This window comes from Drosophila virilis, chromosome 4 (genome assembly GCF_030788295.1).
Source record: "Drosophila virilis strain 15010-1051.87 chromosome 4, Dvir_AGI_RSII-ME, whole genome shotgun sequence".
Classification (NCBI taxonomy): Eukaryota; Metazoa; Arthropoda; class Insecta; order Diptera; family Drosophilidae; genus Drosophila; species Drosophila virilis.
In genome coordinates this window covers 28,457,081-28,478,742 of record NC_091546.1, presented here as the reverse complement: position 1 = coordinate 28,478,742, position 21,662 = coordinate 28,457,081, and the positions used below count along the sequence as shown (strand labels likewise).

The window sequence follows — 21,662 nt, the reverse complement described above, 5'->3', positions numbered from 1 at the left end:
GTGTGTGTGTGTGGCCGTGCTCAAGACGAGTGCAAACAATGCGCACAATAAAAATAAATCTCCAACTGGTTAGGGCAGGGGCTGGGGAGTGGCTTTAGCTTACAAGTGTGTTTAGTTATACCCGTGGGAAGTCGTCTGTGGCGACGACTGTTTTAATGGCTGTCAATGCGTCGCGTTGCCAATTACTTTCAGTTTGATGTGCCATTGATTGCTAACGGTTTTTGGTATTCATGTCACTTGCAGCCCTGGCATCTCTCTAGTCTGCTTATTACAATAATCACTATAATTGGGCTTTACTTTGACAAGGACGAAAAAAAAACTACGTGATATGCATTTTAGACAACTCCCAAGCTACGTTGGCTGGCAATTAATAAGCCAATTTCTTGGCACCACTCTTATCAGTGGACCACGTAAATCAGCATTATGTTGAAAACGAAAATGAAAATGAGCTCAAAATTCAATTACAGCCAGAGCGGGGGCAGGACGCATTAAGTCGCCTTCGTCTTTCAAGGCGCCACCATAAATCAACCACCACCGCAAATGAAGACCTCGCATAATTTTGCCAAGCCAGGTATGTGTCTATTACATTTTAAGCAGCTTTATAAGCAAACCAAACTAGCAGCAGCTCATAACTCATTGCTTTGCTTGGCTGCACGACGTTTTGTCGCATATTTTAATTTGTTTTCTAATTTATGAGCAGCTTTGCCGTTGGCGTTGCCAACCTAACCGAATAGTGTTGCACCATGTTAATTGTTTGATAATGTTTACGTCCTGCGAACATAATAGCATAATTAATCGATATTAAATGAACACAGCAGCAGCAACAACAGCAGAACAATAAACGCCGGAAAACCTACAAAAGGTTAAATTAAACGAAGTAATTGTTACCGAAACAGACAACAGACGAAACACTCCCCCACAACTCGAGATCCAGAGTTTCTGACTGGAGGGCTGGGCACACTGGCACAATGCACAACAAACAGTTGCCCAGACACGCACAAGGCATAGCCCGATGGGTTTTTAGTGTGAGTGGGAGCGGGGGTAGCTCGTTGAGAGTTTTTGATTTTTAAACGGTGTGGAATGGCTGAAAGGGTGGGAGTGTATAAGGGACTGACTGGTAAAGCGCACAAAGTCACACTGCAGGTGGCGGCACTGAGCCAGGGGTTGGTGCGCAAAGTGATTTAAATGCATTCTTAATGGGATGAAATTATGTGCTCGGTCTGATTTGCGGTTTGACGTAGTAGCTCCAGACCAGCTCAAGGGCAGCCCCCCCACCTTTTTTATATACGTATATAAATATGCATAAGCTTGCGCTTTTGATGTGCGCCCTGTCTAGCTAAAACGAACCTGGCACATCCTTCGCACAGAATATTTATCTTAAGCTAACTTATGTTGCTCCTTAACTACAATTTCTTTAATTAAAAACCTTGCCTATAAAATTCTAATTAAAGTTAGCAATTTGACAAGTACAGCGCGACCCACGAAATCCGCTTAAAATCATAACAAAATAACAATTTGTAGCGGATCCCGCTTAAGGGTCACATTCACAGTCCTTATCTATGCTAAGCAGCGGTCACACACTTTCTTTGACCCCGCTAGCGTAAGCCTCTGCCCGAGCGGGATAGAAAATCTTTAGACAGAAAAGGCACACGATTTTTATATTATTGTATTAAATTTTTGTGTCAGTTTTATTCTACTTTATTTGTATAAACATATTGCTATGTTACATTTTGAAGCGCAATATCTTCATACTTAATATATTATTTAAATATTTGTACTTAATATTTCTGCAAATAATATTTGAATAACACCAAGAAAACAATATATTCAAGCTACCCTACGAAAGTATATTTTAAGCGATAAAATACTAATGTCCAAGGTTTAGTGTATTTATAAAGTATGAAAATATACTGCATCAATTTAACATTAATATTTTATAAAATTATGTACAGCTTTAAAAATATTTTTGAAGCAAATCGGAACAAATTATAACTGCACCAAAAAAATCGTAGACTTGATTTTCTACCGTGGATGCTTTGATTCTGTTAAAAATGTGAAACACGCCTCAAATGATTTTTCTTAAAAATCCTTGAAAGAAGATCATCCACCAAATCTTTGACCCCCATTTCCACCAAGGAGGAATACATTATGGAAAAGTGTCGAACATCCCTCAAATGAATTTGAACAAAGAACGTTGAAATTGAGTTTGAGGTCGATCGGTCGATCGGATGGTCAACTACAAAGTTTCATACAAACGTTTTACGCGATTTTTCCATACTTGCGGGCGGAATTTCCCTAAACCCCTCAGCTTCCTAACTCTTACGGGTTGGGCTGTGCGTTGATCACCTATCAGTCAGTCAGTCTGGACAAACAGGTTTAAATATAAAGATTGCTTTAAGGATTCAACAAAATTATATTTTTTAGAAAGATGATATTAAAAACCGACCAATACACTATTTAATAGAACAGAAAGTAATGAGTAAATTAAGATTTTACAATAGAAACGAGTTTGAAAATATACAACAACACTTATTGAAAGTTCTAATTCCCCTGATTGAGTCTATATACAAATATTTACAAGCCTTATACCAGTTCTTTATATACCACATTAAACTTGTCCTGATGATCAATTCAAAACTTAACTTACGTTACTTCATTTCCGAAACGAGAAGCGCCTATGGGGCGCCTAAAGTTTGTGAAGCGGGTTTGGCAGATTCTGTGGCGGCAGATGACCATTCGGAGTTGGAATATTTAAATGTACTCTACAAACAGTTGGTCCAGTAAACTCATAACGATGTAAACAAATGGAGCGCGCGCGCAGTTCGTCAGCGGTGCCCAGAAAGTTAATGGGTTCAGTGACCAAATGTGGCTCGGTCACATAAAGTTCATCGCCTGCATAAATATAACAAATACTTTAAGTTGATCTATTATCGAAAAACCTATCACGGTTTACCTGGCAGAGCAAACACCATGCCATCGCTGCAGTTGTAACCCACCGGTAAAAACAAAGTAGTGCCCAAAATGCTACGCTGCGTTGCAAAGTGCAACAGTTTCCGGTAATCCGGGATACCTAGCAGGCGTAAGAGCTCATAAATTTGTGGTGGCATAAGCCAGAGTTCCCCATGCTGGTACATACGCAAGAATTCGACTGGAGTGCGCCACTGTAAAAAGATTGTACATTTAATTTATATATATGGGTGAGTTGCACTTAAGTTAGCTACCAAGCACTCCTTGACCTCAGTCGGCTCTGCGAGCAGGATAGGCTGACTGTCCAAAAATACCATGAAGAAAACTGTTTCGTGGCTAAAAGAAACCATAAAGAGTTTGAATGCAAATCAAAACCAAAAAGTTTAATTATGACGTTTTTCGACCATTTTCCGTCACGAAAAGTTTAAAAAATAAACCTATTCCACACATTTTTCCAGCAGGGAAAACAGTTTATAAACTAAAACTTCCTTAGCCCCACCTCACTCACCCTTTTTTGACAATCGCTGGACTCGCCCAGGCGGACCACTCGTGAAGGGCCCACAAATCCGGCACCACTTGCAATTCACGGCACAGCTCTAAAAATTCACTGGGCTTATTATGCACACGTCGCTGCCAGGACTCACGATCGAAGTGCTGCTGCTCCGGCTGAAACTGCGCTGTCAGAGCCACTGCATCCAGTTGATTCAGCTGCGCTTGGCTGCGACAGAGCAGAATGCCCACTTCCTCGAAACACTCACGCAACGCCGTCAAGCGTAGCGTAATTTCCCTAATAAGTCAAAGATTAGATTTAATCGGTATAGGTATTGCACCTTGTACTGACCGTGCCCAAATTTTAGAGCGCTTAAAAAAACGATCGTAGCAACCGTTGCCTTGCGCTGCCAATATTCCTGGCCTATGTTCACTGATGAGTATCAGTCTACGCAGCGACGCTTGGGACACGCCAAACTGCTCAAAATACTCCAGCCAAGCGACGCTCTCATCCCCTTCCACGTCCAGTAGGCCGCCAGGAAAAACAGTTTGATTGTGCGCTATGGCCGTGGCCTCGCTGCGCTTCAGCATTAATAGCTAAGGAGAATACAAAAAAAATATTTTGTTCACCTGTTGCTTCTAACGCTTGCCACTCACATTGTAATCCTCGCTAGCTGCTGCTGCTGGCGCCACCAAAATGAGGCTCGCCGAGGTGCGCCATCTAGTGTTCGCATTTATTGCACTCGGCTGGTTTATTTTATTTTCCATTTAATACTTATTTTGTTTGTTTTTATTGCCAAAAACCTGTTGCTAATAGGTAAAATCAATTGGATGCGCTTTGGACAGTCGATAACATCGATAACAACCCGATTAACTTGAAATCGATTACTAAGTGATAAGCGCAACCACGATTATGGTGCGGGGGTACAGCTGCACCTTAAAACATTTATTGCTCGTTTTTTTTCACGTTGCGAGGGCTACCATTTGAATTCTGCGGAAACAACTATTATATATTAAATTTTCAATATCTACTGTTAAAAACGTTGAAAATGATCAATTATTCACGATGAAGACTTTTTCGAGATACTTTTCTAACCAGAAATCTTTGTTTTTTTCAGGCCTAACGACCGATCTTTTAATATTAATTAAGCCTTCAAGAAATTTGACCGGAACCTTTTCACCATGATTAGCTGCGTTAATTTACTGCCAAAGTCAAAGAAAATCAATGGCTGTCTTGGAAATTCACAAGTTTATTATATTGTTAAGTTTAGTATATAGTTACAAAACAATCAATTATTTATAACATAGAATTACTAATATAGCCTCCGGCTAAGACATTACTAAATCGAAACACAAGTCTGAGCTGCGAACCCGTCTGCTTGATATTCAGTTAATTGAAAGACCGGGTCGGTCACTTAGACAAAGGTACCAAGGTGCATAATATAAGAGACAGCCCTCGTAGCCATTAAGTATATGCACACAACATTTTCACAAGTACATATATATTTATATATTTAATCAGCTTTCGCCATTTAATGTATTTCTGGCTTTATTTAATGTGGTTTCGCAGACCATTTATGATCATGCCTGGGTATTATGTTTTCTCTTTACTGATAGTTAAGCATAGAATTTGGTGCACTGTTTTGATTTTGATATACCAAGTTATTTTGGTTATCTTTTTTAAAACATACATATAAATCTTATAATATAGTTGTCCCATACAATCTAAATGTTTTTACAGCTTGCCTAAGCCAGGGTGTGAGTGCGTGTGTGTGTGTGTGTGTGTGTGTGCGGGAGGTGTTGGTGTGGGTGTGTGTTCAAAATGTTACTAGATTGCCAATCCGATCGCCACCTGTCGCTTTTGTGCTAATCATCGTTACAAAACAAAAGTTTTCCACGCCAAAAGTTTTCTGTGCCTTCCCATCTATTCGTCTTTCTTGGTGCCAGCGTCAATATTGTCATCATCATCGTTGCTATCGTTATCATAGTTGGTCGGCTGCTCACCATTACGCAGCAATTTGCCAACAAATTCGTATTTCTCCTTGAATTGCATTTCCCAATCGCGGACTGAGTCCATTTCCATGGTGCCTAGATCGCTCAGATCATCGTAATCATCCTTATCGTTGGCCACCACACTGAATGTGGCCAGATTGCGCGATGCATCGCGTCCGGCAAATGTGGCATATGGTCCGCCTGGGCCATAGAAACGTTTGCCCTTGGTGACGTCATAAACATTGCCATTGACAGCAACCAAGACACGGCCATCTGGCTGGTTGCCATCATAGGCTCGCAGCTCCTTAACAGTAAAGTCACGACGCAATTTGGGCAACTCCGGCTCAGCCGGTTGCTGTGCCAAATCCCGTGTGCCCGGTCCCTCGCAACGGTCACGCACTATTTTATATACCAGAAAGCAAATGATTGAGAGCAGAGCCAGATTCATGGGACTGTAAAAGATTTCACGAAATGCGGCCGCCAGAAATGACGAATCGGCTGTTGCATCAGCTTCGACTGTATTTTGTTGGGATTCCATCTTTGCAAGTTGCTTCTTGTGGCTCCGGTAACCGATTGCGATTGTTGAACTTTGCACACGTTTATTGTCTGCGCTTGGTTTGCTTTATTTGCGGTGCGTACGTTTGTATGCGATGTAAATTGCAAAGTGAACACAACAAATACAAGCGCACAATTCTTGCATTTATTTATACACAATATGTTGATTTCTCTTTCTAGAACAATGTATTTTCTTTTCACCCTGTCCCAGTGCCTTTAAACAGCTGAAAAGCGTAGTGCTGACAGCTGACACGAGCCAGCGAATTGCAGGAGCAATCGGTTATCGGTACTAGAGACACGCTATCGGTTACTTGTTGCTCCTGAATGTAACGGACGTCGAAACATATTTATCAACACTACCGTTCAAATTCGTGCACAACGTTAACCGACGACACAGCGAACTCCGATTACAGCAGCAGCCGAATTAACAATGAACATATGTTAGTGCTCAGAGTAAAAAATCACTTGGCAGATAGCTGAAGATGCACACAAACACGTGCCACTGCAGCTGCCCAAAAGGTAAGTAAGTGGTACTTAAGGGCTAGCAAGACTCAGCCCAAGGCACTTGCACTTTCTGTTTCCAAACTGAAGCAATATGAAAATTCTGTTAACAATCATTTTGCTGGGCTGCCTCTGTGCAGGTTCTGCTGAAACGCAAGTAAAGAATATCAAACAGATGCTGGAGGAGAATACCAAGGAACTAACCGACACCAAGCTTATACTACATCACATTGATGCCACAAACGAACGAATTAAGGCCAGTATAGAACAGCAGCGCTCCTGGCTGGAGTCCATTAAAAATATTGAAGGTTTGCTGGCAAAACTGAATCTATTTATTGATGCGCAAGGCGCTGTTGTCCAGGAGGCTTTTAACAATATAACGCTCAAGTCTGGACTACATGCGGAGCGTGTGTCTAAGGAGCTAGGCGGCCTGGTACGCCTGCAGATCTCCACACAACAACAGATCAACGGCCTGGAACAAAAGCTGGATTCCCACCAGAAGCATGTGCTCCAGAGTGCACGGAGCATTGACAATAACATACTGGAGCTCACCAAACTGATAACTCGAGCCGTTTTACCCCAGCTCAATGGACTGCAGTGCTCCTTCGATAGTCTGGAGACATCACAAATCAACATAGAGGTAGAGCTCAAGAGTTTGACACGTGTCAAGGACATTAGTGAGGATTCCAAACGCAAGCTGAAGGTACTGGGCGACCAACTGGTCAGCTTGAATCGCACCCAGAACGCACGTCTTGCAGTCCTCACGCACGCTCTGACCCATCTAAAGCCTCTGAATACCTGGCAAATTGAGCACGCACTACGCGAGCTCATCATTTCCCAAAAACGCATTGAATTGGATCTGGAGGCTTGCGAGAGACGGGCATCGCCGCATTCCGCCTCCTATTCAGCCTATGAGATTAAATCCCATGCACCACCACCGCCACGTGCTCAGTCCAGCAAGCAGTGGGATCTGGAGCATGTCTGGAACGCCGAGGAGCAAAACCAGCAGAGTATGTTATGAGAAATAATAAAACTTATACAAAACACAAGCTTAATATACACATATTTTTCAGATGCGCACGGTAGTCCCAGCCATTTAGTTGCGCCAACTGCCCGCAAGCCCGCTGGCTCAAGCTTCGTCTCCTGGCAGCAGCCTCTACCGTGGGAAGCTGTTTCCCCCTACCAATCCGCTCCAGCGCCCAAGCCCAAGCCCAATCCACTAGCATGGCCAACAGAACCACACTATCTGTCCGCTCCAGCGCCCGCGCCTAAGCCCTATCAAACTGGTTCGGGTCATAGAAGACCCACAGCAAACCAGAAGCCATGTGCCCAGGACCAAAGGCCACACAGTCCACCGCGGCACTCCGCTCCCGCTAGCTATGGACCACCAGCTGCACCAGCAGAGTCTTATTCCCAGCAAGGCAATAAACCTGGTCGAGCCACGCCCCAGCAAAGCCATGCTCCCTGGTACAGTGCCCACTCCCCATCCAACGGCTACTAAGGCCCATCAGCTTCATGTTTTGTGAAGTTTGCAATTATTTAAACTAATAGATATAGCCCAAATATACATATGTACAGCCAAATTTTGTAGTCAAATGTTATAGAACATATAATAAATTATATAAACTATAAACAACGGTTTTTAAATATAATAAATTCTATTTAAACCGTTTTTTTCGGCTTAACAAGTTATAGTCAGTAGAATTAGGGTATTACAATTTTGTCGTGAAATGTGAAACGCTATATGTGACATCGCCGACCCCATAAAGTATATATATTATTGATCAGCATCAACAGATAAGTCTATATAGCCATGTCCGTCTGTCCGTCTCTCTGTTTCTATGCGAACTAGTCTCAGTTTTAAGACGTTAAGAAACTTTTTAGAAGCGCCTCTTTCTGTTGCACGCTGTATATATGTATGTCGGAACCAGATGGATTGGACTACTATATCATATAGCTGGCATAGAAACGATCGGTCGATTATGTTGCATGAATAATTTTTTTGTTGAAAATATTTTAACCATACTTGGCATTGACTACTTTCCCTGTGCTTCTTAGATACGGGCAAACCTCTATGAGCCTTATGAAAAGCTTGGCTCCGCAAGGGTATTAAATATTCGGCGTATCCTTCCTGATTGAGTTACAGAGTATATTATTTTTGTAAATAAAATATTTAAAAAGTTAATACTTCTTAAGGATCCCCTTTCATTTAAATTGTATTGGCTTTAATTCCTTAGTTTTGGATTTTTTGATATATACAGAAGAAGCACTATTCGCAGACTGCGAAACATGCATATTTGCATAATGCAAAATACATAATCCATTAATATCTACAGAAAGTGCTCGATCGCAAATTAGAATAATTCAGTTCTGGTATTTTTATACCGTTAACCCATTAAAAATGGGTATAAGGGTATATTGTATTTGTGCAGAATCCAAATGTATGTAACAAGCAGAAGGAAGCATCTCCGACCCCATAAAGTATATATAGTCTTGATCAGCACCAAAAGCCGAGTCGATCTAGCCATGTCCATCCGTCTGTCCGTCCGTCCGTCCGTATGTATGAACGCAAGGATCTCAAACCTATAAGAACTACAGAAATTTTAAATGTAGGTGCTCCTAGTGCCCGCGCAGATCGAGATTGTTTCCGATAATCGATAGCTTACTCCGTTTCCAAGCAATCGATAAGAATCTATATCCTGTTATAAGAGCTAGAGTCACCAAACTTGACATATAGCTTCTAAAATAGAATATATATATGCATTTGATGTTGGAAGAAGAGGGTTCAGGGTATCCCCTAGTCGGGAGCTCCCGACTAGAACCTCTTACTTGTTTAATTTTCAAAACTTTTTAAAATTCAAATTTTTTTTTCCAATAATATATATATGTTTTAATCATAAAAATTAAAAGTTAAAACATATATTTAAAATTTAATGATTCCTTAAAAACCTATTTCACGGATATTTAAAGAAAGGAATAAAAATAAAGGATTTTATTTTTTTTTTTGAACAGTTAGAATTATTAAAAGCTCTAATTTTCATTATAATATAATAATCTGTAAGGTTAACCTACATTTTACTGAATGAATTTATTAAAAAGTATATTTAAAATTGTGCCGCATTTTTTGAACAGTTGCATACAGCCGGAAAAGGTAGAATTTGGCACGTTTAGTTTTTGGACGTACACTTGAAAATGTTGGTCAATCGGGGGCTCCAAATCTATTAATAGCTATCATAGAAGAATGTCAAGACGTGACCCTACAAATTAAACATTTTATTTTTTTGTCCAAGAGTCGTTGAACTATTTTTTTGGGATGATTACAAGGGCTAAGACCTAGAGTTTTTGGCAGCTGGAACTGATTTTCAGACTCGAGGCTATGGAAAATTGTGATTACCTATGATAAGAATTGTGCTAGCTTATCCTAATAACTAAAAACCCCCCATTTCTTAATGTTATCAAATAAAATATGAAGCGCTTATACTCAATGCTGCCACTGATTAGGTCAAGGTGCACCTGGCACGCGCCAGCTATTCACAGTTGCGAGTATTTAAGATGTAACCCACGCCAACTGAGGGCAGTTCCAAATTAACGGTCAAACATGAAGTCTCAACTAGTTGTGCTTATTGTGTGCTTGGCTGCCTTATGCGTCGCCGAGGAGCAGCAAGCGGAGCAGGTGCGTCCCATAACAAATCAATAGCAAATTACATTTCCTTAGTCTAATCCACTCCAACAGCAAGCAGCAGTTGCTAAGCACGTGGAGCACGGACAGAACCCAAATAACGATCCCATACGTCGCATTTTGGAGGAGAATACCGAGGTACTGCAAAAATTGGACATTAAAGCACATAGCATTAGCAACTCCCAGAAGGGCATTGAGAACAAGCTGAGGCTGCTGGGCCAGGATGTAGCCGGTATTGGTCGCTTGGAGGATGGACTCAAGAAACTGGAGCGTGTCTCGGAGAGCAACTTTCAGCAAACAGCCAATGGCATCAAGATCCTGTCGGCCAGCATCAGAGCCGCCGAGAATAGAACAGACAGAGCTATTGTGAGCCTGGCACGTGGCCAGCAGGATATCAAACAGGTGCTCGTCAAGGTGGATGCCAATCAAAACAGATATGAGCGTAACCTAGACCAAGTGGCCAAGTCGGTGCACCAGCACCTATCCGGTCTGGATAATTTGCTCAAGCAGTCGGTCCTCAAGGAGCTGGTGGCACTTGTGCAACTCGCCAAGAAACTGGACCATGCACAACGCCACATTGAGGGCAAGGTCAACCATTTGGATGAGCTGACAGCGCTAAGCAGCATTACGGCCAATAAAGTGCAACATCTGGAACTGGGCTTGCGCTCCGTAAACAGCACACAACAACGGCAATTGGCGGCCATTGGGCAGACAGTGCAGCAGGTGGGCGCCACCACCTGGCAGATTGACAATAAGTTGGGCGTACTCCTAAGCACACAGAAGAACATTGAGCGTGCGCTGGTGGAGTGCAAGAAATGTTACCGCGAGCCCGAGCACAAAGATCACGTTAAGCTGCCAGAGCACCCACAAGAGCACTGGGAACAGCCTGCCTACATAAATTACGAGTATGTAACATAATCCTAAATGACTTTTATGATTAACAATAATCTTAACAATTTCCAGGCACAAGGATCAACACAAAACGCCTTCAAAACCGGACTACGATAGCGGCTATGCCAATGCGGATGAGGCTTCCTACCTGTACCAGCTCTGGTATGGCAAGGATGATAAATAGATAATCACAGTTTCTGGCGCTTGCCGCGTAATAGTTAAGCCTTATAGAAGTTGAGACATTCGTTGCCATCATGTTTATAATATGCGTTTTAGGACTCCGTTAGTAGTCGATATACCCATTAACAGCCACAGTTAGGATCAATGTAACTTAAAGCTGGCTCTTTTAACAATCTTTTGCATAGGCATAATAATTCTTAAAAGCATTTGAAATCTTTGATATTGATAAATATCTATAGATATGGTAAAGGCATAAAATCTTCTTTTAACCTATCCTAAAGATATAATTGACGCTGCTAGCTGAAAAAGTCCTCGGCATTCCAATAGTTCTTGTTCTTTGTCGTTTATTTTTGTTACATTTCCTTGTTTAGAAAAATACACATTATAACAATTATAATTCGTTTTTAACAAAAATTGCACCTGATAAAGCCTCTGTTGTATTTATGGTGGAATGACACCTGCAACAATCAATTACCCATTTATAAATTGTTAATAAAGTTATTTGTTGAATAATAAAGACCTGTGTTTTCATCAACGAATTTAAATGCTTTCCACGCTAAAGACTTCTTGGATCTATGGGGTTGACGTGACCATTGGCAGGCTTAATATTAATATGGAGCTGCGATTCGTGCTGATTCTTATGCTCTGAACGATGTAAATTCTTTTTGGCCAAAGAGCGAAATTCCTCTGTGGAAAGGCCTGTCTCGATTTTGTCGTTGCTCGCATCGGGATCTTCGGGATACATGTCATCACCGGGCAACAAATGCACCAGCCCATCAGTGCATTTGTACATGACCGGATGTGTGAGCACATAGCCCATGGATGCGCGCTTCTGTGCAAAATTACGCAGTTCCTCCAACGTTTGGAAGTTGAGACAACGCGATAGTTCATAGTATTGCGGTGGAGGCAGCCAAAGTTTTTTTTGTAGCGTAGCCTGTAGATATTCCAAGGGGTCTCGCCACTGTTTTGAAAAATACAATTTTGAAAGTTAGCAGGGATAACCGAAAAGTTTTATCTCTGAGCGTTTGCTAACCGCATAGTCCTTGACTTCGTTAGGCTCTGTCAGCACCTGCGGCTGAGTCTTAAGTGCGGCTAGAAAGAAGGCAGTTTCAAAGCGTTTTTTGAACGTGGAAGGCGTCCGCCAGGCGGACCATTCGTGCAATGCCCACAGATCTGGCAGCACGTCCAGCTCCTCGCAGAGCGTTAGGAACTTGCTGGCATCATTGTGCACCACATGCTGCCAGTGTTTACGGTCGAATTGCTCATTGAACTGCGCATAGCCATCGGTGCTGGTCAAGGTTTTCCGATCACGGCAGAGTAAAATGCCCATTTCCTCAAATGTTTCACGTAGTGCAGTCAGACGCAGCGAAACAGCCCTAAACAGAGTATACAATTTAAATGAAAATTAAAGAACTATGAATTTTGCTACTTTACGCATTGAGAGTCTCATCCAAGGTGTTCGGTGACACAGACACCGGGAAGAGCTGTTGCAATTTGGCAGCGTTAATGTCGTAGCGCTGAAAGTGTTTTAGCCAAACGGGTGAGCTGTCTATCGCTTCACAAACGCCGCCCGGAAACACGGAAGAATCCGGCATGAAGCTGGACTTGGAGTGGCGTGTGAAAAGCAGCGCCTGCAAAATGAATCTAGTAAGCAAACTGCTATAAATATAATGTAAATATACAAACATTGTAATCATAGCAGGACGGCGCAGCTCTGTTGTCCTTGGCCAGAAGTATTAGGCTGGCGGATTGACGTATTTTAGCCAACGCTTGCTTCGACATGACTTAGATAATAATAAAACCGATACGATAACAATGCAAGCAAGCACCTATCGATCTGGCTGATAGTGGGGGTGGGCTGGCGCCATAACTATCGTTTGCGCCGATAATGTCATTAGTTAGCCACCACTTGCATCACCTGGGCCATAAACGATAATATAAACTGTAAACAAATCGATCCTATTTATTATTACGCCCATTCTATTTCAGTTTTCAACTATAGTTTAATTTGCCAATCAATAAATGCAATAAGCGATTACAAACATATGAAAAGCATGCAGCAATCGATCTGGCTGCTACCGCAACTATCGATTGTATCGTTAATGTTTTCGATATATATATTTTTCAGCTGTCGAACTCTCGCTTCGCGGTGCAAAGGTGAAAATAAAATATGATTTTGATATGAATTAAGTGGTTGAAAAGCCACGATCAGTTAACAGCTCCTAGCATGGCGACCTCAGATAAAGTTCGGGTCAATGGGTATAGGCCATCAGCCAGCTTAATTCTAGCAGGCAAAGCGGTGTCCAACTCAGAAGCGCAATTTGATTACAATGTAAGAGTAAATAAATAAAAAACAAGAAAATGTTTGTCAAATTTATGCCTTTGCTTATTAGCTGTTGCTAATTAAACGCACAGAGCGCACATCATATGCACTAAATCACTGCGTCTTTCCTGGCGGCGTTTTTGATGCCAAGGCAGATGAATCCACCGATTGGCTGACCTATTTTAAGCATTGTGGCATAACCCAGGCGCAGCTGGAGCTATTAAAATGCCGTCAAGCTACAGGCAGACCAGAACTCTTGAGCCGGGGCGTTAATTTCTCACGCGATATCTCACTGCGTCTAACGGCACTACGAGAAACCTTCGAGGAGGTGGGCATTCTTTTGTGCTGTACAAGTCTCAAGGACTTGGAAAAGGGTCAGCCGGCACACATGCTGTTGCATCCACTCGATCGTGAGCTCTGGCAACAACGCGTACACAATGATGCAACACAGTTTCTCGAGCTTTGTCGTCATCTGTCTGTCATACCCGATCTGTGGGCACTGAGCGAGTGGTCGGTTTGGCGCACACCAGCTTCAGCGAGTCGCAAGTACGATACGGTCTACTATTTTGCAGCCTTAGAGACCAGCCAAGTGGATTTGTTGCTCGAACCTACCGAGGTGGCTTCGGCTCACTGGCTGCACCCAGGCGACTGCTGGCAGCAATCTCAGGAGGGAACAATCTGGCTGCCTTTTATCCTGCTATATGAGACGGCGCGTCTAATGAGCATGCACCGCTGGGAGCACCTTCTACTGTTTGCGCATAATCGCAGCGCCCAAGGCTCCACGCTACTGCAGCCAATCTATTATCGGACGACTGACTGCTTGCTTGGCGTCTTGCCAGGCGATGAACTCTACTTGGCTAAGCCGGAGAACTGCACCGAGTCCATAATATTACCGAGCTCCATCAAGGAACTTAATGCGTTTGCCAGGCGGTACAATCGCTATATGATCTATGGCTTCGAGCGCGTGGATTTTGCCTGCAATGTATTGCCCCTGAATGGACATTTGGCGCTGAGCGCGCTTGTAAATACTCGGCTTGCCAAATTATAAAATAATTTAAATATGTATATAAACTGTTTTGTCGTTGCTAATTATAGCTCCATTTTGTTGTAAGATCCTATATGGAACTTTGGTTTGTTTTCCAATGGAACGAAAAATTATTACCCAAGATTCCATTTAACAAATATGCGTAAAGTTAATAGAAATAATATACAAATTTATACACAGGCAAAACTAACGAATAAAATGGATATTTAAAAAATTATGTAAATATAATTAACCAATTTAAACTAAATCAAGCTACCATGAGTAAGCTCTGCGTGTATATTGCGGCATGCGTGACACAAATTATCCATTGAGTTCAAACGCTCCCTGGCGCGTTGTTCCAGAGCCTCCATATTATTCTGCTGTTGCAGTGCAACGCCCATTTCGGAGACTGCGCGCGAATATTCAATCGCTAGCAAAGTGTCGGAGAGCCCAGAATCCAGATCAGATTGGCACAGCGCACAAGTCGAGGGTCCCTCTTCAATTGGTTGACGCTTGGCAGCAATTTTATCGCCCGTGCGAAAAACCGTAGACACCGTCGATGCATAATTCAATTGCAGATTTGCCACAAACGCACTTGTCAGATTTTGGAGACTAGCATCGGACAACAGACTAGATTCATCTGACCGAAACGGTTTCAGCTGCTGGGCTTTAATATAGAACTGCACTTCCTGTTCGTTGAGGTCCTTCAAGGGACGCAGAAGCGTGACGGCGCCCTGCAGGCGATCGTCCAGCAGAGCCACATCCAAAGCAACGCTACCGCCGCGCCCCAATGCCACGGATGTTAATAGCTGTGCAGCCAGGCTGGAGCTTATGCTGGGCTCGAAAACATGAGTGCACTGTAGCTGGAGGGCAACGGCGCCAATAAGCCGTTTGCGCTGCTGCCGTACATAATCCTGCCGAGCTGTCAAGCTGCGCAATTTGTTATCTGTTGAGTCTAACCGAGAGGCACTGTAATCCTTAAGCAGCTTTAAGCTGTGGACCTCTGCACCCAGCTGTATGACATAGAACTCAAAGGGCGCATAACGTTCACGCAGTTCGTTTAGCATTGGTAAAGGATCATTTTCGGACGGCGATGATTGAGCATCTATGTGAAGCACACGTGCGCTGCAGTGAAGCCGCTTGAAAGTGTTTTGCGTTTGCGCAAAGTGTAACATGTCCAGCAGAACTAAAGACTCGGCGCTACCGTCTACCAGAAGCAGAACCTCAGCATTGCGTGGCAGCGCCTTTGCTGCCCCCAATGCCGCACGAAACTTGTGCCTGGCATAGCTCAGGAAACATTGATGACATTCGGCGGCACGAAAGTTCAATTTGTACAGCTCCAACGAGTTGAGACCGCACTTATTGCAGCTGCCTGCAGTAATAACAGTGCCCACTGTTGAGGAACCAGGCAGCATAGCATGCGTTGCGCCCTCGTCACCAAAATCATCTTCGCCAATGCTGCACATTAAATCTAAATTTCAGCAATTAACGAAATATAAACTAACCCTTACAACAAACCGTGTGTGTCAAGAATTAGTGATGATATGTAGACCGATAATACATATCGTAATTAGGGCTGTGCACAGGGCTGTTATTGATTTCGATAGCTTTATTTATCGTCTTATAGTGCGATATGCAGCCAACTTTTCTAGCAAGCAACCTTGCGCCCAGCAATAAAGTGCAGTGAAAAATATAAAAATAACTATTTAAAACCGTAATTTGTTATACTAAACTATTGCATATGGTAAATTTAGTGCATAAGGTATGTGTACAAAGTGTTAATTTATAGAAAAGAGTTGGTAAAATGTCCCAAATTCGAGCGCAAAATTTTGGCTGCTACCTTTGCATGTATGCGTGCAAATGTAAATTTGTGTGCCCATGTGTTTGTGTGTGTGTGCTGTAGTACGCAAGCAAAAGTATCGGGTAGCAAAATCGAGAAACTTTCTTATTGGAACATACACAAACGAGTGACTGCCATAGTGGTGAGGTGGACTCTATGTACGTTCAAGCCAGCTGTCAGTCACTACAAAGTTTACATCAATATATTGAATCCTAAGAAAATCGAGTAAAAAAAATTCATAAATATAAATTGAGCCCAGCCTACTTAAAAGTATGCATGCTGATGCCCTTAATGGTGCTAATACAATAATAACAACAACTAAAACGGTGGCAAACAACGTGTGTGATAAGCTCTTTAAAATACAAAGCACTTTCGTTGAGTTTAATCGACCGAAAATTTCAATTAATATGAACAGCAACTCTGCAAGTAACCAGTGTTAATAACTGTCTTTGCTTGTGTTTTTCAGCATTCTAGCTAATATTGTACATATAGTGTATAGTGCAGTTAACTCGCAGCAATCGCACAGCCTTTGTGGCGGGCAGAGAGAGAGAGACAGCGAGTGAAAAAGTGAGCAGAGAGTGAGGCAGAGGTCATATTAAAAATAAGTATATTTTTGGCCCCCCTAAAACGATTACAAATAAAAAGCAGAGCAGCACGCAGACCAACGCAAGCAGAAGGCATACAACATTTGGGACCATTCAATAAAATGATATTGGAAAACTCGGATAAGCTCAAGGACTGGCTGAGCGTTGTGCTCGAGCCACTGTAAGTAATTGACTCTTCACTAACGAGTGACTTCGATAGCTACTCGTTATAAAATTGTTAAATATATACATTTGTTTGTTTTTTGTGTTTATTTGAATTGTCATTTAATAGCTGCGATGCTGATTCCTCGGCTTTAGCGCGCTACGTAATTGCGTTGCTGAAAAAAGACAAATCGGATAAGGATCTCAAGCGCATCATGATTGAGCAATTGGATGTGTTTCTCTCCGAGGAGACTACACGTTTTGTTGATCGTCTATTCGATGCCATTGCCAGCGAGGAATATCTCACGATGCCCGCTCCTATGCCAGCGGCAGCAACGTCGGGCATTGCGGAACTGGAGCTGGAACATGATTTGGATGTTGTGGCCGATATTGAGGCTGTGTTGGCTGCCAATTCATCGCCGCCACCGCCACCCGCGCCAAAAGATATTGTGATAAAACCAGATAGCAATCAACAGCAAATAACCAGCGATAACAACAGCAAGGAGACCGCTACGGAAACGTCTAGCGCCGGCGGCAGTGCCTCAATCGCCACAGATGCCAACGCAACGGGAACACACAGCACCAAGACAGCCTTCGATGTTAGTAAAGCTCTCTTCACTCTTAAAAACACCCTCCCATAATACATTTTATAATGCTTACAGCACAAAACCAAAGACTCTCACAGCCAGCAGCATCAGCAGCAGCTAGTGCATCATCATCACAGCAGCAGCGGTGGTGGAGGTGGCGTCAGCGCCGCGGGTTTTGTGCGCAGCGCTAGCCCGCCACTGCGCAGCAGCGGTCCAGCTGGTAGTGGCGCCTATGCCGCCGACAAGGAAAATCAGCCGCGTGACAGTCGCCGGCGTCGTGCCTCATTGCGTTCCCGTTCGCGTTCCCGTTCACGATCCAATGATCGCTCGTTTAGACGCTCGCGTTCGCGGGATCGTCGCATCAATGAGCGCGAAAAGAGCCAGAGACAGTTTCGCAATAAATCGCCGCCGGGCGGTGCCGGTGAGCAGCGGCACAGACGCAACAACAACAATAACACTTTTGACAGGCGCCGCATTGGCAACAACAACAGCAACAATAACAACGTGGATGAGCGCAATCAGCGCTTTGGAGGTAACAAGGGTCGTCACTCGCCGCGAAGTCGCTCCATATCGCCGGAATCGCGCAATGCTCGCCGCAGCAACAACATAGAACCAGCTGCCAGCTCGTCCGCCTCAGTGGCAGCATCAGCGCCCGTGCCGGTGCCTGTAACGCATCCAGTGGCTGCAATGGTCCGTCAGCGTTGCCGCGACTTCGATGAGAAGGGCTATTGTGTGCGTGGCGAGACATGTCCATGGGATCATGGCATTAATCCAGTAGTCTTTGAGGGCATTAACAATTCAGCACTAATGATGTCTATGCGCGAGTACAATCCAGATGCGCCTGAGATTTGGGCACGCGGTGGACCAGCCGGTGTGCCAGGCGTGCCTGCCGCAGGCCCAGGCAATCAACAGGCGTTGCCAGTACCGCCCCAGGCTGGCCCAAACAACATTAATCCGTTCAGTGGCAATGTGCGTGCATGTGCACCTTTGGGTGTACCCAATCCCGCTGATTACGCACGACAGCCTGGCCAAGCGCCACAAGTGCCCGCACCACCGCCAATGATGCCATTTCCCTTTAATCCTACAGCCGTGACAACACCCCTACAGCGCCAACTCATACCTATACCCGTGATGGATGGCGGCGCTGGAGGTGCCGGCGGCGGTGGTGGCATGGCCGCTGAGATGGGCAAACGGCGCTTTGAGCTGGAGGATAGCGTGGCCATAGCTGATGTGCCCAGCAAGATGCGCAAGGTGCCCATCAATAGTCGCCTTGGACCGCGCGTCAATCCGAATATGCAGCAGCACAATAGCTCCCTGGAGCTGCGCAAAGTGCCGCGTGGCCTAAATACAATTGCGCATCTGAACAATCATTTTGCTAAATTTGGTAAAATTGTTAATATCCAAGTGTCATATGAGGGTGATCCTGAGGCGGCCATTGTTACGTTCTCCACGCATGCGGAGGCGAATGTAGCCTACCGCAGCACCGAGGCGGTACTCAATAATCGCTTTATCAAAGTCTTCTGGCACAACGACAACAACAGCAATAGCAACAACAACAACAGCAATGAGGCGGGCAACTCGAATGTGAATCGCAAGAGTCAATATCACTTGCATAATGTGCCCGCGGTACCGACGCCGAATGCGGACAGCGCCAAGATTACCAACAACAGCAATAATGCCAATCAGACCCAACCCCTTGGCGAAACGGGCAGCTTAAATAATGCTTTGACAGTGCCCACAACGGAACAGGCGCTTGCCAGCACCGCAGCGCCCGCATCCATGCGTCTAAAGCTCAATACAAACGCCACACCCAATGCGGCAGCAAACGGTGGCGTGCGGGCGCTAACGCCGGCGGCAAATGCGGCGAGCATACGCAAAAAACAAGAAGAACAACAGAAGGCAATGCATCAGCTGGCGAATGGGCTGCGTAAGCGCAAGCAAGAACTACTCCAGAGCTATGTGAAACAAATGAAAACGGCGCTTGAACTAGTCGAACGCATGGATCAGCAGGATGTGCAGCGTGCGCCGACGCTGGAAACGATCAAAGTACTACAGGCGACAATTGATAAGCTGCGCAAGGATGTGCACGCCGATCAGGATCAGCTGCAGGCGCAAATCCAGCAACAACAACAGCAGCAACAACAACAACAAACGCTGCCCGTTAAGAAAACCAAAGAGCAACAAAAGAAGGAACTGCTCGACATGGAACTGGAGCTGATTGCCCAGCAGCAGGAAGGAAATGATACAACGGCCATACAGAAACGTTTAGAGGAGCTGCAGCGCACGCTCTCAGCCACAGCTGGTGGCGGCGCATTGTCTGGCGGTGGTGCCAAATTGCCCGGTGGCGGTGCACGCAAACGTGCCACATATCCTGAAGGCTCCACGCGTGTAGATCGACGAACAAAAGCGATTGTGGTCACCGGCTTTGCAGCCGAGGAAGCCGATTTTGTGCTGGGTCACTTTAAGGTGAGCAATCGGAAAACCCATTTCAATTAAAGCCCACTTAATAAATTGTTGGATCTTGCAGCATTTCGGCGAAATATCGAAACACGATGTGGACCGTGAGATTCCCCAGCTGATACTCTCCTATGCTACGCGTCTAAATGCCGAGCAAGCAGTGCTCCGCGGCAAAATGTACAAAGACAAACGGTTGCAGGTGAGCCCAAATGAAGCCTCAGATTGTTTTCGATAAGCATGACCATTGCAATTGCAGATATCCTGGGCCCCCGTGGTGGCGGCTCCGGCCGCTGTGCCCATGGGCGCACCGGCTGATAAATCGCCGACAGCGTTGGCCTCACCGGCTGGCGATAAACTGGATAATCCCAAGCAATTGTTGCATTCATCGGTCAGCGAGAGCGAATCTGTGCTGGGCAGCGATACACTGCCAGAGCTGCGGCTCGAGGATGAGGAGGAGGACGAAGAGTCTGAGGATCGTTCCTGGCGTCGTTGATGTAACGCCATGCGCTGCTCCTAGTGGCTGGTTACCTCCATGCGGCTCATAATCGTTAGAAAAGCATTAACTGTATTTCTATTTGTTGTTATTCTATATCCAAAACGTGCACGTACACATATATATATAGATATATATCTAAATATGTATGCATGCAAGGCAAACATCGTTAATTGTATACAAAAACAAAAAAAAAACTAAAAAAAAAATATGCTAATGTTATGTACCATATTTTAAACTAAAAGGCAGGCCGCCACGCCACACCAACAAACAACACACACACACAGGACAACTGTTGGTAGCTCTATTTCTAATCCAAGAGCTAATAATCGATATACGTCTTAAATTAAAAGAAACGCTCTTAATATTACTAATATTTACGGAATATATAAGTTATAAATGTATATGTACATTGCGTTCGGTCAACGACTGCAATTAGCTAAGCGCCTATATATAGTCCACAATTAACAAGAGCCGTATATAACATCAATAACAAACAACAACAAAATTAGAACAGAAACAACAACTACACAACTATGCGTTATAAATGCAAAACAAATGCATTGATTAAGCAATCTTATATTAGGTACTTCTTTGTATTTACATACTTTTCCCGCTATCCTTATGTTCAGATAAAACAAAAAACAAAAAAAGCAAAAAATTACTAAACAAAAAAATGGTAAAAGCAAATCAAAGTTAAAACAAAAAACAGCAACGTGAATACAAAAGCAAGTTATAGAGAGAGTATAATAAATAAAGTAAATAGTTTCGTATTTGCTATTAATTTCACATAAAACAAAAAACTTGTTTCGTTTTCAAAGTGGCATTTGACACGCAGAAATGGGAAGGTCTCAGATTTTCGCTCAAATGATCATGCTAATTTAGTAAGGCTTTTCTATGAGCCGCAAAATTATTGTTTATTTAGTAACACAACTTTT

General features: G+C 43.8%; 8 protein-coding genes across 9 annotated transcripts; 4 read left to right on the top strand and 4 right to left on the bottom strand.

The window, feature by feature from the left end:
• Window positions 1-1,930: 1,930 nt before the first annotated feature.
• On the bottom strand, window positions 1,931-4,324 carry LOC6634293 (acyl-coenzyme A diphosphatase NUDT19). The gene is made up of 6 exons (XM_002057409.4): window positions 4,114-4,324; window positions 3,809-4,053; window positions 3,476-3,754; window positions 3,222-3,303; window positions 2,954-3,161; window positions 1,931-2,892 (listed from the first exon to the last, which is right to left on the bottom strand). Exons 1-6 carry the CDS (start codon window positions 4,222-4,224, stop codon window positions 2,687-2,689), a joined length of 1,131 nt encoding a protein of 376 aa, XP_002057445.1. The 5' UTR covers window positions 4,225-4,324; the 3' UTR covers window positions 1,931-2,686.
• Window positions 4,325-4,686: 362 nt separating this feature from the next.
• MSBP (membrane steroid binding protein) lies at window positions 4,687-6,239 on the bottom strand. The gene has a single exon (XM_002057410.4). The coding sequence runs from the start codon at window positions 5,984-5,986 to the stop codon at window positions 5,381-5,383; it is 606 nt and encodes a 201-aa protein (XP_002057446.1). The 5' UTR covers window positions 5,987-6,239; the 3' UTR covers window positions 4,687-5,380.
• Window positions 6,240-6,365: 126 nt separating this feature from the next.
• Window positions 6,366-8,087, top strand: LOC6634295 (uncharacterized). Of its 2 annotated transcripts, XM_015169784.3 has the most exons (3): window positions 6,366-6,522; window positions 6,645-7,514; window positions 7,578-8,087. In XM_015169784.3, exons 1-3 carry the CDS (start codon window positions 6,486-6,488, stop codon window positions 8,003-8,005), a joined length of 1,335 nt encoding a protein of 444 aa, XP_015025270.1. In that variant the 5' UTR covers window positions 6,366-6,485; the 3' UTR covers window positions 8,006-8,087. The 2 variants fall into 2 exon arrangements, with proteins under 2 accessions (XP_015025270.1, XP_002057447.1); XM_002057411.4 differs by lacking the exon at window positions 6,366-6,522 and having other exon boundaries at window positions 6,568-7,514.
• Window positions 8,088-10,069: 1,982 nt separating this feature from the next.
• Window positions 10,070-11,771, top strand: LOC6634296 (desmoplakin). Its single transcript, XM_002057412.4, has 3 exons — window positions 10,070-10,177; window positions 10,238-11,088; window positions 11,147-11,771. The coding sequence occupies exons 1-3, from the start codon at window positions 10,103-10,105 to the stop codon at window positions 11,256-11,258; spliced, it is 1,038 nt and encodes a 345-aa protein (XP_002057448.1). The 5' UTR covers window positions 10,070-10,102; the 3' UTR covers window positions 11,259-11,771.
• On the bottom strand, window positions 11,581-13,087 carry LOC6634297 (acyl-coenzyme A diphosphatase NUDT19). Its single transcript, XM_002057413.4, has 5 exons — window positions 12,941-13,087; window positions 12,689-12,885; window positions 12,288-12,630; window positions 11,775-12,215; window positions 11,581-11,712 (listed from the first exon to the last, which is right to left on the bottom strand). The coding sequence occupies exons 1-4, from the start codon at window positions 13,034-13,036 to the stop codon at window positions 11,811-11,813; spliced, it is 1,041 nt and encodes a 346-aa protein (XP_002057449.1). The 5' UTR covers window positions 13,037-13,087; the 3' UTR covers window positions 11,581-11,712; window positions 11,775-11,810.
• Window positions 13,088-13,372: 285 nt separating this feature from the next.
• LOC6634298 (acyl-coenzyme A diphosphatase NUDT19) lies at window positions 13,373-14,668 on the top strand. Its single transcript, XM_002057414.4, has 2 exons — window positions 13,373-13,586; window positions 13,648-14,668. The coding sequence occupies exons 1-2, from the start codon at window positions 13,482-13,484 to the stop codon at window positions 14,623-14,625; spliced, it is 1,083 nt and encodes a 360-aa protein (XP_002057450.1). The 5' UTR covers window positions 13,373-13,481; the 3' UTR covers window positions 14,626-14,668.
• Window positions 14,669-14,765: 97 nt separating this feature from the next.
• Ctu2 (Cytosolic thiouridylase subunit 2) lies at window positions 14,766-16,144 on the bottom strand. The gene has a single exon (XM_002057415.4). The coding sequence runs from the start codon at window positions 16,065-16,067 to the stop codon at window positions 14,865-14,867; it is 1,203 nt and encodes a 400-aa protein (XP_002057451.1). The 5' UTR covers window positions 16,068-16,144; the 3' UTR covers window positions 14,766-14,864.
• A 68-nt stretch (window positions 16,145-16,212) lies between these two features.
• On the top strand, window positions 16,213-20,968 carry swm (Zinc finger protein swm). Its single transcript, XM_002057416.4, has 6 exons — window positions 16,213-16,363; window positions 16,908-17,206; window positions 17,318-17,786; window positions 17,850-20,240; window positions 20,302-20,430; window positions 20,488-20,968. The coding sequence occupies exons 2-6, from the start codon at window positions 17,148-17,150 to the stop codon at window positions 20,722-20,724; spliced, it is 3,285 nt and encodes a 1,094-aa protein (XP_002057452.1). The 5' UTR covers window positions 16,213-16,363; window positions 16,908-17,147; the 3' UTR covers window positions 20,725-20,968.
• The last annotated feature ends 694 nt before the right edge of the window (window positions 20,969-21,662 follow it).